This window comes from Nerophis ophidion, linkage group LG10, assembly GCF_033978795.1.
Source record: "Nerophis ophidion isolate RoL-2023_Sa linkage group LG10, RoL_Noph_v1.0, whole genome shotgun sequence".
In the NCBI taxonomy this organism is placed as follows: Eukaryota; Metazoa; Chordata; class Actinopteri; order Syngnathiformes; family Syngnathidae; genus Nerophis; species Nerophis ophidion.
The window spans coordinates 25,431,856-25,449,949 of record NC_084620.1 but is presented as its reverse complement, the minus strand read 5'-3'; the positions used below and the strand labels follow the sequence as shown (position 1 = coordinate 25,449,949).

Here is an 18,094-nt window from a genome sequence, read left to right as displayed (position 1 = left end):
AGGCAGCAAGTCAAAGTACAAAGCGAAATTCAGCTGAATTCAGAAGCATCCTGACTGGCAACCAGGGACTGGCAAGGGAGCACACGCTCAGACTAGAGAAGAGGTGGGGGAAAACAGGACGTGAAAACTAAATAAAAGCACCGGACAGGAAACAATACAGAAACAACTGCAGTCCAAGACAGTCATGAAGGATCATGACATATGTTTATCAAAGAAAGTTAAATGTAGTCAAATAGCCAGGCGAGGTGTCAGGCAGTTACACTTTGCTAAGTAAGTAAATAAAAATAATGTGTCACATTGTCTAAATGTTTACCTAAAGAAAGAGGAGTGTAACATCGATTATCAAAAGGGGAAAGTGTGGCTTATGTTGGCCTTTCAAAGCCTTGATGTGCGTCTCTGGATCACTTGGCCACCTGTTGGCACTGTTGGCTCCCCTGTCTCCTTCTCCCTCTGCAGCCAAACAGCTGTTTACACATTAAAGTACCAGTAGAGTGGAAAAACAAGTTGACTTTATATGCTAATTTTGTGTTTCATTGTATCCATTGAACCATATCCAATTGTATTTACAATCCTCAAAGTAATGTGAAAATACCGTCTAAACGCCACAAAATGCCACAAATTCAGTCAGACATTTCGAATAGTCCGCCTTTTCCGTAGATTCTATGTCAGTTTAGTAATGCTTTTGCCCTCTGACCATATCAGATCATTCATATTGGAAATACGCAAAAATTGGAACGCGATCTGCTGTTTATCATTCACAGTCCTTATGTATGACAAGAACACATACAATATTGCAATGACTGTAACTAGTATTATATCATGTATTATACTGTACATATTTTACATAACTTGCCAAACACTGTGCAATTACAGTTGTTTTGCAGCCGGTGGACATGTGTTGTGATGGATGATCAATACATAAGGAAACACTCTTAAATATGCTGTCATGTTCCAAACAAGGTCTTAAAAATGAGCCCCTCCTTACTGAGCATTAGTCCTGTCATTAGATTGCATTAGGCCTGTAGAGAGGGATTGAGGATTAGGCCGTTCTGTTAGCAGCAGGAGACATGCTTTATCTTGGATTCCACGTGACCCACTATCTGATACGTTCAAAAGATAGGAGAATTAAATGATATAAAATGCTGTGAGAATAAAATAATTTACTTGGGAGAATAAAATTGCAAGCATTCCAGCAGGCAAAAGATATTTATACAACGGTGATTATGCATAAATGTACTTTAAAACTGACTCTGAAACAACGTCGATTTTATACATTTGGTATAATTTCTATTGAAACTTGAATGGACCTGCCCACTTCTACTATAGCAGTGTTTTTCAACCACTGTGCTGCCGCACGCTAGTGTGCTGTGATATACAGTCTGGTGTGCCGTGGAATATTATCTAATTTCACCTATTTGGGTTAAAATCATTTTTTGCAAACCAGTAATTATAGTCTGCAAATGATGTGTTGTTGCTGAGTGCCGGTGCTCTCTACTGTATTACTCTTCCATATCAGTAGGTGGCAGCCGGTAGCTAATTGCTTTGTAGATGTCGGAAACAGCGGGCGGAAGCATGCAGGTAAAAAGGTATCTAATGCTTAAACCAATAATAAACAAAAGGTGAGTGCCCCTAAGAAAAGCTTAGGGAAGTCTGTGCAGAACGAAACTAAAACTAAACTGGCTACAGTACAAAGTCAACAAAAACAGAATGCTGGATAACAGCAAAGACTTACTGTGGAGCAAAGACGGCGTCCACTAGGGCTGTGAATCTTTGGATGTCCCACGATTCGATTCAATATCGATTCTTGGGTCACGATTCGATATTATATAGATTTTTTTCGATTCGATTCTAGATTGAAAAACGATATTTTTCCGATTCAAAACGATTCTCTATTCATTCAATACATAGGATTTCAGCAGGATCTACCCCAGTCTGCTGACATGCTAGCAGAGTAGTATATTTAAAAAAAAAAAAAGCGTTTATAATTTTAAAGGACAGTGTTTTATCAACTGATTGCAATAATGTAAATTTGTTTTATCTATTAAACGAACCAAAAATATGACTTATTTTATCTTTGTGAAAACATTGGACACAGTGTGTTGTCAAGCTTATGAGATGTGATGCAAGTGTAAGCCACTGTGACACTATTGTTCTTTTTTTTATTTTCATAAATGTCTAATGATGATGTCAATTGTTAATCACTGCTATGCTGGAATTACAACTAATATTGATACTGTTGTTGATAATATTAATTTCTGTTTCACTACTTTTGGTTTGTTCTGTGTCGTGTTTGTGTCTCCTCTCAATTGCACTGTTTATTGCAGTTCTGAGTGTTGCTGGGTCAGGTTTGGTTTTGGAATTGGATTGCATTGTTATGGTATTGCTGTGTTGTGGTTTGATGGATTGATAAAAAAAAAAATTAAATGAAAAGAAATCGATTTAAAAAAAAAGAGAATCGATTCTGAATCGCACAACATATTCGATTCGATTCGTATTCGAATCGATATTTTCCCACACCCCTAGCGACCACAATGTACATCCGAACATGACATGATCTACAATGTCCCCACAAAGAAGGATAAAAACAACTGAAATTATTCTTGATTGCTAAAACAATGTAGATGCGGGAAATAATGCTCAAAGGAAAACATGAAAATGCTACAGGAAAATACCAAAAAAAGCAAAAAAAAAGCCAGCAAAATAAGAGCGCAAGACAAGAACTAAAACACTACACAGGAAAACAGCAACCATCCATCCATTTTCTACCGCTTATTCCCTTTTGGGGTCGCGGGGGGCGCTGGCGCCTATCTCAGCTACAATCGGGCGGAAGGCGGGGTACACCCTGGACAAGTCGCCAACTCATCGCAGCAGGAAAACAGCAAACAACTCAAAATACTAAGTCACAGTACACCTACTTTGAGACAAGAGCTATGCATGGTTGGTTATGGTTTAAAACAATATCCAACAATTGTGACGACTTTTTACTGTCAACTCGGTTTCGTTTTTTTTTAATGATTTCTGTTAGTGGTGTGCCTCTGGATTTTTCCAAGGCAAAACATGTGTCTTGGCTCAAAAAAGGCTGAAAAACACTGTACTTTATAAACAATACGATAAAATACATATTTATATAATTATCATCACATAATATCGCCCCAACAGGATACTACCATTGCAATCGCTGTTATCGATCTGCCCACAACAAAGTTGTGTCTTCCGAAAGCGCGTTCTCGCCTCTCACGCGGTGCGCGGGGGCGTGCTTGGCACGGCGCCGCGCACCGCAGCCCCGACACAGCAGGAGAAGACAGACATGGCGGCGGATCCTAACCCGGACTGGCTCTCCTGTCTTCCCCCTTCTTGGAGTTACGGCGTCACCCAGGATGGACGCCTGTTCTTTATCAAGTAAATATCGAGTGGATTTGTGGATTTTGTCACTCGGGCCCGGCTAGTATTATTAGTTGGTCTGTGTTTTTTCGACGTTTTGATCACCTTTTTCCCTCCCGTTTTTTTTCTTCCATTAACAGCGAAGAAGCGAAGAGTACAACCTGGCTGCAGCCTGTCAGCGGGGAGGCTGTAATAACGGGGCACAGGACAACTCCAGGCAAGTTCTGTGTGTTTTTAGACGTATATTTCTGTTTTGAAAGAGCCCAAATACAAGAAGAATCGGGCAGTGGAGAAGTTCCAGACGGAGAGAGGAGGGATCACTGCAGCAAAGCAACAGCCTCCTCTTCTCTCCTCGTAATCCACCTGGGCACTTTTGCAACTAAACATTTTTTTTGGGGAGATATTTATCCTCGCTTTGCTACAGAACAGCATGTAGGTATGAAAACCTGCACGGTTGTGAATCTAGATGCATGCATGCAAATTACCCGAGTTATGCAGACCTCCCAAAAAACAGAAATGCAACGCAAGAAAAACGATTTCCCCCCCTCCAGACACTGCATCGCTATGCGGGAGTGCGCTGCGTGTGTGTGCGCGCGCGCGTGTGTGTTTGCACATCTGTAATGCTGTTTATCTCCTGCCCCTTGCAGATTTGCCAACAGGATGGGAGGAAGGCTACACATTTGAGGGCGCTCGTTGCTTCATCAAGTGAGTTGGGCATTCATGGGCACAGATGGCATTGATGCAGTAGCCGTAGGAGCTGAGGTCGAGCTTTGTGTGCCACAAATTCCTTTTCCCTTCCTGCCCATCACCACGCCAAATATGTGTTTGTTTCTCTCGTAACACAACTTGTCTTTGTCTGCCGATTTTGTCGAGGCCTATTGTCCTCATGCCCTTCACCTATTTTCTCCACACACACACTTGTTATAACCAAATTGTGCTGTCAGTTAAACATAAGTTTGTGTGTGACTCAGAGCCAAACAGGCTCTACTTGTTAGTGTTTGTGCAGATGTGTGTGTGTCAAGCTTGTTGCGCACATTTCCATATATCCACTGTATTGCTCCGACCTGTTTGACAGCAAATTGCTCTTGCTCATCTCTGAGCGGTGACGCCGGGTGGACGTTCGGTCCCTTCAGTGACTTTCCCCGGCTCGGTTTCGTGCATGTGGCCATTTTGAGAAAAGCAGCCGACAGTATGCTGGTGAGCTGATATAGCCGCTCTAAAAATAGACCCTCTCATTGGTATGTATGGATGCATGTAGAATGCACCCAGGCATGCATGTATGTACACACCCATGGCAGTACCTGTGGATGTATTGACCATACAATGGGGTCAGGTGCATCGTTGAGTAGGCCTTTGTCACTGTGTTGGGCTAGTCTTGGGAAGAAGTGGGAATGTTCAGTCATGTTACGGTATGGCTGCAGTTGTATGGTTTTGTGTAGGGATGAATCCCCCTGATGCAGAGGCAGAATTGGCCAAAAAGACTACAGCTTTTGTCAAGTGCAGTAGGTTTCAATAAATATGTGTGTGTATAAGTGTGTGCGTGTATGTACAGTATATATATATATATATATATATATATATATATATGTATGTATGTATGTATGTATGTATGTATGTGTTTGTGTGTGTATAGATGTGTATGTGTATATATGTGTGTGTAGATATGTATGTGTGTAGAGGTCCATGTGTATATATTATGTGTGTGTATATATGTGGATGTATGTGTGTGGAAGTGTATATATTATGTGTGTATATACGTGTATATACATATTAATATATACAGGTATATACACACAATATATATGTACACACACACACTCGTTTATGTGTGCACACACACACACACACACACTCGTTTATGTGTGTGCACACACACACACACATATATATGTGTGCATATATGCACAAAAATGTGTGTGCGTGTCTGTGCGCACATATATATCTGTATGTGTGCGCGCACATATGTATCTGTGTGTGTACACATGTATGTGTTTGTGTGCACATATAGGTGTGCGTGTGTACATACAAATACATATATATATATATATATATATATATATATATCTGTATATATATATACACATATATATACATATATATATATATATATATATATACAAACCCTATTTCCATATGAGTTGGGAAATTGTGATAGATGTAAATATAAACGGAATACAATGATTAGCAAATCATTTTTAACCCATATTCAGTTGAAGACAACATATTTGATGTTCAAACTGAAAAAAATTTTTTTTCTTTTGCAAATAATCATTAACTTCAGAATTTGATGCCAGCAACACGTGACAAAGAAGTTCGGAAAGGTGGCAATAAATACTGATAAAGTTGATGAATGCTCATCAAACACTTTTTTGGAACATCCCACAGGTGTGTAGGCTAATTGGGAACAGGTGTGTGCCATGATTGGGTATAAAAACAGCTTCCCAAAAAATGCTCAGTCTTTCACAAGAAAGGACGGGGCGAGGTAGGTTTGTGTTGTGGTTTGTGCAGCCCTCTGAGACACTAGTGATTTAGGGCTATATAAATAATCATTGATTGATTGATTGATTTGTCCACAACTGCGTGAGCAAATAGTCAAACAGTTTAAGAACAACATTTCTCAAAGTGCATTTGCAAGAAATTTTTGGATTTCAACATCTACAGTCCATAATATCATCAAAAGGTTCATAGAATCTGGAGAAATCACTCCATGTAAGCGGCATGGCCGGAAACCAACATTGAATGACAGTGACCTTAGATCTCTCGGACGGCACTGTATCAAAAACCGACATCAATCTCTAAAGGATATCACCACATGGGCTCAGGAACACTTCAGAAAACCTCTGTCACTAAATACAGTTTGTCGCTACATCTGTAAGTGCAAGTTAAAGCTCTACTATGCAATACGAAAGCCATTTATCAACAACGTCCAGAAACGACGCCGACTTCTCTGGGCCAGAGATCATCTAAGATGGACTAATGCAAAGTGGAAAAGTGTTCTGTGATCTGACGAGTCCACATTTCAAATTGTTTTTGGAAATATTCAACATCGTGTCATCTGGACCAAAAGGGGAGGGAAATATCCAGACTGTTTTCGACGCAAAGTTTAAAAGCCAGCATCTGTGATGGTATGGGGGTGCATTAGTGCCCAAGGCATGGGTAACTTACACATCTGTGAAGGCATCATTAATGCTGAAAGATACATACAGGTTTTGGAACAACATATGCTGCCATCTAAGCGACATCTTTTTCATGGACGCCCCTGCTTGTTTCAGCAAGACTATGCCAAGCCACATTCAGCACGTGTTACAACAGCGTGGCTTCGTAAAAAAAAGAGTGCGGGTACTTTCCTGGCCCGCCTGCAGTCCAGACCTGTCTCCCATCAAAATTGTGTGGCGTATTATGAAGCGTAAAATGCAACAGCGGAGACCCCGGACTGTTGAACAACTGAAGCTCTACATAAAACAAGAACGGGGAAGAATTCCACTTTCAAAGCTTCAACAATTAGTTTACTCAGTTCCCAAACGTTTATTGAGTGTTGTTAAAATTAGAAAAGGTGATGTAATACATTGGTGAACATGCCCTCTCCCAACTACTTAGGCACGTGTTGTAGCCATGAAATTGTAAGTTGATTATTATTTACAAAAAAAGTTAATGAGTTTGAACATGTATGTCTTTGTAGTGCATTCAACTGAATATGGGTTGAAAAGGATTTGCAAATCATTGTATTCCGTTTATATTTACATCCAATACAATTTTCCAACTCTTATGGAAACCGGGGTTTGTATATATGTGTGAATATGTCTATGTATACATGTATACTGTGTGTGTATATATATATATTTTTTTTTCTTTTTTTAAATGTGTATTTTCGTATGTATATGTTTGTGTGTGTGTGTAGGTGTTTATATATATATATATATATATACACATATATACATATATATATATATATATATATATATATATATATATATATATATATATATATATATATATATATATATATATATATATATATATATAATGTATGTGTGTGTAAATATATATGTATATTAAAAAAAAAGATGTAAGCGCCCATGCTGCTCAAATGCCGGACTCGCAGCTCGCAACTGAAAAACTATTTGGGTATTTTATCTCTTCTGTCCTTTAACTGTAAACAAAAGCGAAGGACTGCCGTGTGTGTGTGCGTGTGCGTGCAAAAATATTGACCTTGTTGGTGACCACTGCTGTACACTTTCAACTCGCAGTACCTGCAGTGAGCAAACTCGTCCAAAAGATGGCGCCATAGCACAAACAATAATACCCTTTTTTAGTGTCTCAGTGGGTGTTTTATGAAAACTATTTGTTGAATACAAAACATCATGGCCGTTCACAAGAAAAATGTATCAATTAGCCGCACCATTCAAAGCGTAGGAAAAATGAAGTTGCATATAGTCTGTAAAATACGGTATACATGCAGTGTTTTTTAAAAAGGTATTTTACATTTTTTTATTATAAAAATCACAGAATGTTAGTCATTCTAAAGAAAACTAGAACAACTCCAACCGATTTAAAATCAGAGTAAATAAAGTAAAAATCATGATTTGGAAGTTAATTTTTTTTTGAGCACCCCAAGAAAATACGGATGTGCACAAATTGAGACAGAGAGTGTTTCCACTATTATTAAAAGGCGCCCCTCCCCCCCCAAGAATGTCGCGTTAATTTAGATCAATTAAATATTTATTCTATATGGGGATATACTACAATAGTATATGTAATGTTTCAATATTTACTTGACATTTTAAATAGCCACCATCTTGGAAGGTTAACAGACAAATTTAGTATAAAAAGTGTAGAGGAAAATCTGATTGATGTTTTGAACTGGGTAAAAATATTATTTTTATTCCTCCAGTTTTGTGAAGCTGTCATGATAGAAATTCGACCAAAGCCATGAAAACTGTAAAACCAGTGAAAACTCGTTTGGAGGATTTGTTTGATGCGTGACTTTTTATTTACAAAGTACATCGAGTGACTGCAGCAATGTCTCTCCAAGGTCTTCAAAACATGTCTTTTTCTGTCTGGCAAGATTTATAAGCACTTGATAGAGGCTGAAGTTCTGCATGGTTAAATTATTTCTCTCAAACTTGAGAGTCTGGATGTGGGTTTTGAAGCGCTGAAGGGTTTAATGTAACTGATGTTGAAGCATTGGTGCGCTAAGAAACTATTTATGGTGCTGCTTATGCTGAACTGTCGGACAATCTTTTTTATTGTTTTGTTTATTGTTCTTTAAGATACATACAATTGACATATAAAACGCAATTACAATAAATAATAGTAATAATATAATGCTAAAAATATATAGAAAAAAATAAATTAAAACAAAGGAACCACAGAAAGCTGCATTCCTGAAAGGCCTTAGAGAGATATAATAACCAACATGCACACAAAAGGCTCATCAAACACCCACATCTAAGTTGTGTTTTAATTGGGGTTAAGTTGGAGATCAGTTTCTCCTGAGTCCTACATATCTCTGAAAAGCGCCCTACAGTTCTTGAAACTTTGCAAAACAACCATTCAATTAGGGCTGGGCAATATGGCCTTTTATTAATATTTCGATATTTTTAAGCCATGTCACGATACACGATATATATCTCAATATTTTTGCCTTAGCCTCGAAATAGCAACTGATGCATATAATCACAGCAGTATGATGATTATATGCGTCTACATTAAAACATTCTTGTTCATACTGCATTAATATATGCTAATGTTAAACTTTCATGCAGAGAGGGAAACCACAATTAAGACAATTTACCAAAACTTTATTATTAAACAGATATCAAGCAGTGGCACAAACATTCATGTCATTTCAAAACAGAAAGTGGAAGATTGTCAGAGACATTTTAAAACAAGCTATTAGTGCACTTTTGTGAATGATGTCATGAAGATGACATATCAAAACAACACTAAATTTAAATGCACTTTTTGTACAGAAAGCCACTACAATTGTTTAAAACAAATAATGTTTGTGCATGATGTCACACAAGATATTTCAATAACTGTAAAATAAAAATGAGCTGCATAATATGAAATTAAATGGTTTATGTCCTTCGCTATGTGGTAGGTTCCTGCGGACGTAATCTCCTTCTGTTGTTGACTATTTTTTTCATATAGTGTTGATGTGGAAATGGTTGCTTCAGCATTTTCTGGGTATGGCAACAAACGGAAATGTTGACATGCGGAGTTTCAAGCACTCTTCATTCTCTAGCGGGTAACTTTTCAAATGATGCTACAGATTAGCAGTGGTGCTACTTTTTGTAACAATGCTTTTGCAGCATACTTGTTCAACATCTTCCCGCTTGAAGCCAAACAACCGCCGGACGAGGACCCCGTGCTGTTTTTCTTGAAAATGAATTCTTCCTTCATTTGTTACCAGATTCGCACCTTCTTTCTCTCGTATGACCACTCGCACCACTTCGCTAGCATCACAGCTAATGTTACCCATGCTGCTACCTCTCTGCTCTAGCGAGGGCGTCTGATGCGACAGTATGTGACGTATGTAAGAAGGTGCGCTTGTTTTATCTCCATGTGAGAAGGAGAGACAACAAAGAGTGAGAAAAGCCTGTAATGTAATGCCCGCAGCTAAAAGCAACTGCGTGAGAACGTATACTTGAATAACACAATATAGTCCCTTTTGGGGTCACGGGAGGCGCTGGCGCCTATCTCAGCTACAATCGGGCGGAAGGCGGGGTACACCCTGGACAAGTCGCCACCTCATCGCAGGGCCAACACAGATAGACAGACAACATTCACACTCACATTCAAACACTAGGGACAATTTAGTGTTGCCAATCAACCTATCCCCAGGTGCATGTCTTTGGAAGTGGGAGGAAGCCGGAGTACCCAAAGGGAACCCACGCATTTTACGGGGAGAACATGCAAACCCCACACAGGAAGATCCAGAGCCTGGATTTGAACCCAGGACTGTGAGGCAGACACACTAACCCCTCTGCCACCGTGAAGCCCTGCACAGAGACAAACGCGTGATATATTGAGTATATCGATATATCGCCCAGCCCTATATTCAATGTCAGTCTAATCTTCTCCAATTTGAGTAAGTACAGAACATCTTTAATCTGGAAGGTGTGGCAAGGAGGCGCTGTTGCATCCCAATTACCACAATGAGTGTTGTAGCCCAGTGGTCCCCAACCACAGGTCCCGGTAGCGGTCCGTGACGCATTCGCTACCGGGCCGCAGAGAAACATTAAATGATTTATAAACCACTGCATTTTCTCCGACTAAACTTTCGTCTGTCTCACTCGACACACCAATAAGCTTGTTTATAGGGTTAACCCTAACCTTAACCCCAATAAAACTCCTCATAGGAAGTTGCCAATTGTTATATTTGTTCTAACTTTGTGACATGACACAATGCACATTAATGAACATATAAAATAATAAATGTGACAGATTTTAGCCAAAGTCTGATTTCCATCTTCATCTCATTGCAAAGAAACGAGCACCAGTCTCCCACTAATTCGGCTTTATAGTGAGTTGTATTTTTCATCCACTTATTTTTGCCTTATTGATCTGGCACAAGTGGAAAGCCGGTCCCTGAAATTTATTTGCCTACAATAAACCAGTCTGTGGTGCAAAAAAGGTTGGGGACCACTGTTTTAGCCAACAAACTAGTGAGTGCTACAGGATTGTTTTTGGATTTACGCAAGGTAGATGACTGAGGTGCTACCCCAAATAGTCTACTTGGAGGATTCAGTTCAAACCTTTCACCAGTGACCACAGACGGTGTTAAATATTTCCATCCAAGTCAGGGATGGGCAGAGTCAAAATGTTCATTCATCCATCCATGTGTATTAAATTACATATGGACTTAACCAAATTTAGAGACTCAGGATGTAAAAGAAAAAGTTGGTTATAAATACATCTAATTGATCCTTTTTAAAGTTGGAAGCGGTGTCAGAAACACCATAGGACTGTCTTTAATATGGTCATTTTGCAGATGTAATTAAATGATTATACTTAAATTATAAAGTTAACATTCTTTTTGACAATAATATATATCATTGTGGCCCTGCGATGAGGTGGCGACTTGTCCTGGGTGTACCCCCGCCTTCCGCCTTATTTCAATTCTCCTTTTGTCCCTAGCCAAAGTCACTAGTAAATGTGCAAGCAATGGCTATAGCCGCTGATGTCAGGCAACTGTTTCTGTTGACATGAATTCGACAATCCAGGAGATGTCGACTTAAGAGTTCCACTGACGTGAGTTTTTCTTAAATAACTTTGTGTTGATAGCAGATGTAGCTGGCTGAATCACAGTTGAACAAATTTCTCATCTGGGAAGGTTTTGTGTGTACAAGTTTGGGTGTATGTGCATGTGTCCTTGGTTTGTCTTGGCAGCTACTGAGTGTTTAGGGAATCTCAGAAAATAAACAGAGTGATGCTAATGTGACCTCGTTGTCCCCCATGTTCCAGAAAACCCATGTGGTGTATTCAGTTGATTGTGACTCACTGTGCAAAACAGAAAATAATAATTTTTGTGTGTAAGATGAGTGTTCAAACAAGCTTTATGTAATTAGAACATTGATGGCTACATTTTGTTAAAATGTTTTTTACTGTACCGTAGATTGTAGAAAGGTAAATTACCTTTCCAATGAAATTCTTGTTCTTTGTGTCATCACAACTAGGGATGGGCATTTTAATGTTAATTGGGAGCCTTACACAGGGTCCTTAACGGGTGCTTAAAAACCTTAAAATGCTTGGATTTGAATGTTGTGTTTTCAAGGTTTGAAAAATGCTTGAATTTTGGGTGAAGTGCTTGGAAATGTTCATTATATTTCTCGGCAGTCTGACTCAATATGCAAATAATAAAATGGAAAAAAATAAAACAAGTTTCCTTAAAAATGAAAGCTACATGTTTGATCCTACCTAAACAACAACTGGACTTCAGATTCAAAGGTAGTAAACAGCCACTGGTCCCAAGATCTGGAATATACTACAGTTAAATGCCGACGCTTCCATTTAGCCAGGGAGCACTCTGCTGTTCTGATCACTAACGTGTATATAGCTTGATCTTACATCTCATTGCCGTATATGTGGTTCTGGGTCGCCCCCAAGAGAAAAGTGGTGCATCTGTCCATCATGCTGGGAGGTTGTCGTTTTATTGAACATCCATCCATACATTTTCTACCGCTTGTCCCTGGAAATTATTTGTCCATTTTTGGACTTCTTTGTACTGTGAAGGTCATGTAATGTATAATTTTGTATACTTTTTTCACAACTTAGAGCTGAGTTAATTTGACTGATTTTGTAGTTTTTACACAACATGGTTGTATGCATTTCTTGCTCTATCATTTTCGCTGTCTACTTAACTTGTCTGGCTACCTTTGTGAAAGCAAAAAATCTTAACTTTTGTCTTTTTGTTAATTATCATAGCCACAGTTATAAGGCTAGATATGCTTAATGAAAAGTGACTGAGGTGTTGTGAAACAAACAAAATATTTTCCTTTAATTTACTATTCTTATATTAATGTGGAACAGTTTTGTTAATAAATTAATGGAATTGAAATTTTGAGGGTGCGTATATTTATAATCACGTTATGCAGTTTACAAGCAGAAGTACGAAAAAATAACAATACATTTGAAAAACAACACGAATGGAGACCTTTGCAAACACCAATGACATTGAATAGCCTACAAAAACACTGCTTCATTTTCTATGCCCCATTCAGTTAAGGATAACTGCTGGTTCAATGTTAGGCTTAGCAGATTTTCCGTATTTTTCCTACTGTCCTTAAACAAGGCTATGGATTGATTCACACTGGTTTTTGCCTTTTGAAGGGTCCTGGAAAAACTGGAAATTTGATCTTGAAAGTCCTTTTAAAAGTGCTTGTATTTGGCCATGGTAAAGGTGTACGAACCCCGCTTACAATAATGATCCATTAATCAATGGATCTAAAAAAAAGATTTCTTAATGTAATGGGATGAGTGTTCCAAAACATTTTAATGGAAATATAGCGCAGAACAATTCTGGCCGACCTGCCACGGCAGGCTTGTGAATATCTTTCCAAAGTTGATGTCTTTTTTAAAACACAAACACAAAGGGAGACAAAATCAACTTAAGCTCTGCGGGTTGCCGTCAAAGAGTGCACCATTTTGTTTCAGTCAAGACATGATCAATCAACTGTATTTGCACAGAGTGCATTGTGTGCACACTAATTAACAGTTATTGAATTCAAAAAGTGGTTACTGGTAAAACATTTTGGATTTCCTGTCCCCGGACGGACACATGATATTTATATAAACGATAATTAGGGGAAACTAAGTCTCAATTAGATTTTTGTCCCCCAGTTGATCAGCCTAAATTGTATCCCTTGCATCTCGCAAAAATAGTCAAAAAATTGTTAGGAATGCATTTGTTAAAACTTAATAAACATGTTCATAAAATAGATTTTGCTACCTTACCTAAACTCACTAATCAGTAGGGTTGAACTGACTTTTTCAGTACAAAACGTTAGGATCGATGCAGAAGCATACCAACTTCCCACACGATACACATCAAGAGAAGGGCAGGAAGTATTTGTCGCGTGACACGTCTGCTCGGACACCGATTTCGTTCCACAGGAAGTAAACATCAAAAAAAGGGAAAGAGAAATAACTGATCACAAAATTATATATTTTTTATATTCCCTAACATTTGGAAATTAAAATGGAAGAAAATATTTAGGCACATAAATATAAATAATATGGTTCTAATGAAGCCAGAGTAAAATGTGATCTTTCCTCTGCCAAGAGAATACAGTATTGTGTGGATATTTATTTTAATTATTGAAAACCCTAAAACCTTTAGCCTATCAGTATGTGGAATTAAATTATGGAATGGATTAAGTAAAGAAGTTAAATATTGTACTGATATGATCCAGTTTAAGAGGCTGTTCAAATTAATAGCGCTTACAAAATTTAAAGAAGAATTATGAGAAACACTTTAAACTTTATTGAAAATAAGATATTCTTCATCTCAGTATGTTAATAATGACTGAATTAATTAAGTACATATTAAAAAACTGTTGTGTTACTCATTCACGGATGTCATTTTGCTATTTTGCTGTAAAGGTCAGTGAATGAATGTATATATGCTGCAGTACATACAAAATAGTGCTGCGAGGATCCTGATGAGAGTGCGGAAACATGACCACATCACATCAACTCTCAAATCCCTTCACTGGCTTCCTGAATTCAAAATCTCCCTAGTAACTCACCAGTGCCTCCATGGAAATGCCCCCCTCTACCTCAATAAACTGCTCACCCCCAAATCCTCCACACGACACCTACGCTCTATACAGGCTAACCTCCTCCAACCTCCACGGACAAAGCTTCAAACAATGGGAGACCGGGCTTTCTGCTCCTCTGCTCCCAGTCTGTGGAACGCTCTCCCTGACCACCTGAGGGCACCTCAGACTGTGGATGCGTTTAAAAAAGGCTTAAAAACCCATCTTTTTAAAAAAGCCTTTCTATAGACATGCATGCTGGTGTTAGCTATTGGGCTGTTTCTAGTTTTATATTTTATTTATTTTCGTAAAGTGCTTTTTACCAATAAAATCTATTATTGTTATTATTATTATATTTGTGGGCGCTTCTTCCTACTCCTTTTCGTACATGATGTATTGTGAAATGATATGAAATTGCCTGATGTATAATGTTGTAGGTATGTCATGTTCGAAATAAACTAAGAAAAGGAAAGAAAGAAAAAAATACAACTTGGTTAAATGATTTTTGCGTCTGTATGATTATATTTTAAGCACATCAAACGATATCACAGTAACAATGATAACTGTGATAATTGTGGTCACAATAACTTTATCTAGCCATTTTATTTATTGTTTTGGTTGTGTATATTTGTTGAGGGTCCCCCACCCACCTTAATAAAACCTATTTTATTGCTTTTGGTTGTACAAAATGTATATATTTTATTTTTTGTTTGTTTTATTTAACTTGGTATTTAACATTGTAATTACAATGCTAAAACTAAAATATATGGTGAATACAATTTTCTTGCATTTGAAAGGGTATACTTCTATTATTATTACATCATTGGTTAATTTAGTCTCAAAACAATGGAAAATACATTGTTTATCGATAAAAATTTGTAGTTCAGTATATCGTCAAGCAACATTTGTTATCCACCCAGGCCTATGTGGGGTTACGTTGCTATTTTAGTTTCACGCTGCTTAGTGACACTGATGGAGTTAACAATACTCAAACACGTTTGTCATAGAAACAAATCACCAACTTGGGTCTCAGAGTTTATCTTGAGAAACTTGGTTCACCGTGTATGTTGACGTTGAATTTAACTTAAACTAGTACTTTTCTAGTAATGAGACGAAAATGGTGGACCATGATTTGACGGGTTTCTTGACATTCATGGATTGTCGACATAAGTGGGACTGACATAACAGAGTTTCACTGTATAAATAAGATTGCCCTTTCATTGTATAAATAAGATTGCCTTTGCATAACTTATTTTTTTCTCGAACAATCCAGCAAAAAACAACTAGTAGGTATGTCCTAACTGAATATGTGTCCTTAGGACACAAAAGGTTTAGATTTTGACTGTTTTATATGTTTTTCTTGCCCGTTGCATCAAAAGTATCATATTTGAGCGGTAATTAATTATACTTTGTTTAGTAGTGAAACCATACAGGGTAGGCAGCTTTGGTGTTTAATTTGTATTTAAAGCGTACACAACTGACATTTATTGACTGAGGAAAAACAAGTTACAATTGTTTTTTTAACAGGATTACAGCTTTTTGATGAACTTAGACCTCGTCAAGCTTGAGAAATTCCTTGACAAAGAAGGTAATGCAGTACAACAAAGTGGTCCTGCTATAAACCCTTAAGGGTCTTGTTCAGTTTTTATTGAACTTGTTAGAGGAATAGATGGTTTTCTATTTATTTCCAGTGGTCTAAAATTGTGTCCATCATGTTTGTATGAATTAGTGCACACAAAATGTTAGTAAAATCTCAAACTTCTTTTATATTTTGTCAAGATCATGAGCTGATGAGGACATCTAAAACTGTCCCTAGACATTCTTGGGTGGGGAGAGTAAAATAGTTTATGAATGGGTCATTTGCTTGGTGGGGAGGATATTCTCATATATTGTTTCCTGTACGATCTAAACAGACATTTTTGAATGATCATTTCAGCAAATTTCAGTACTTTTTATTTTAGAAATTTACTCTGTATTTTTAAAACCAGCAATTTGGATAATGAGAATTGTCCCTTTTTGCAGTGTGACTATGGATTCTACTCTGCTTTTATAGTTATATCCACATATTTTCACACAATAACTAAAAAAGTTTTGCTTTATTCAGTATTGAAATGTTTATAAACACCGTGATGTGAGAGGTACAGTTTATTTTATCATGTATTATAACACCTAAACATTTAATTTCCTACACCATGCCAATGTCTAAACCATCTCCAATATTTTGGTATCTTTTTTGCAATTGCCAAATTATTTTGTTGATAATGATGTCAAATCACCTTTTTTAGTTTGTTCATTCCCACTGTGATTGTTTTCACCTTAACAAAATGTAGTCGTGACATAGGGCTAGTGGGGCAATGGATAACACGTCTGACTACGGATCAGAAGATTCTAGGTTCAACTCCTGGCTAGTTTGTTGATTTTGGGCTTCACGGTGGAAGAGGGGTTAGTGCGTCTGCCTCACAATACGAAAGTCCTGAGTAGTCCTGGGTTCAATCCCAGGCTCGGGATCTTTCTGTGTGGAGTTTGCATGGCCTCCCTGTGAATGCGTGGGTTCCTTCCGGGTACTCCGGCTTCCTCCCACTTCCAAAGACATGCACCTGGGGGATAGGTTGAATGGCAACACTAAATTGGCCCTAGTGTGTGAATGTGAGTGTGAATGTTGTCTGTCTATCTTTGTTGGCCCTGTGATGAGGTGGCGACTTGTCCAGGGTGTACCCCGCCTTCCGCCCGATTGTAGCTGAGATAGGCGCCAGCGACCCCAAAGGGAATAAGCGGTAGAAAATGAATGGATGAATGGGGCCATATACAATTAATAATTTTAAAGGTTTTACACATACAGTATATGAATTAAAACATTGGCCCGAATGTTGATCCCTGGGGTGCATTGCGAAGTATACTTGTGCATGAGGATGTCTGTTCTCAACTTCACAAATAACTTCCTGTTTCACAAAGTCACTTGTACACCAATAGCAATATTCTCCAGACTTCTTTTTAAATTTTCTTCTGGCTAACTTTTAACATCCTGCAATGTGGTGCAGTTTGATTGTGTGCTTTAATATGAAGCCTGATATAGTGGTATGTAAAACATGATAAATGTCATTAGAGGGAATGTTGGACTTTCTGTATCATGGCCACGCTCCTAATATCTGCTTGCCTCAGTTTCTTTGGTCATTGTAGCCTGTAAGGTCCTTCTACTGTCAAGGTGATAAGACTTACTATAGCGATGCTGAATCACACATGGACCTTGAATTATTTTGGGAAACTTAAGCCAAGTTACTATCTCACATTGCCTTTGTCTTGGTCTCGACATGCTCCCGACCTGTCTTGGTCTTGTTTTTGACTGAGGGTCTTTGCCTTGGCCTGATTTATGTTGTTGGCTTTGTCTCACTTTGCTTCAGTCTCACCTTCTCAAAGTCTTTGTAATGGTTTTCTACCACTTGTCCTCGATGATA

General features: G+C 38.0%; 1 protein-coding gene across 21 annotated transcripts in view; it reads left to right on the top strand.

The window, feature by feature from the left end:
• Positions 1 to 3,249: 3,249 nt before the first annotated feature.
• LOC133560538 (pleckstrin homology domain-containing family A member 5-like) overlaps positions 3,250 to 18,094 on the top strand; it is a 162,527-nt gene continuing 147,682 nt past the window's right edge. For all 21 annotated transcript variants that reach the window (XR_009808475.1, XR_009808477.1, XR_009808478.1 and 18 more), the window contains exons 1-3: positions 3,250 to 3,399; positions 3,522 to 3,598; positions 4,029 to 4,086. Coding sequence is in view for 15 of the 21 variants with exons in the window: in XM_061913147.1 (XP_061769131.1) it covers positions 3,308 to 3,399; positions 3,522 to 3,598; positions 4,029 to 4,086 (227 nt within the window). In the remaining 6 variants the exon portion in view is untranslated. The remainder of the gene's footprint in view (positions 3,400 to 3,521; positions 3,599 to 4,028; positions 4,087 to 18,094) is intronic.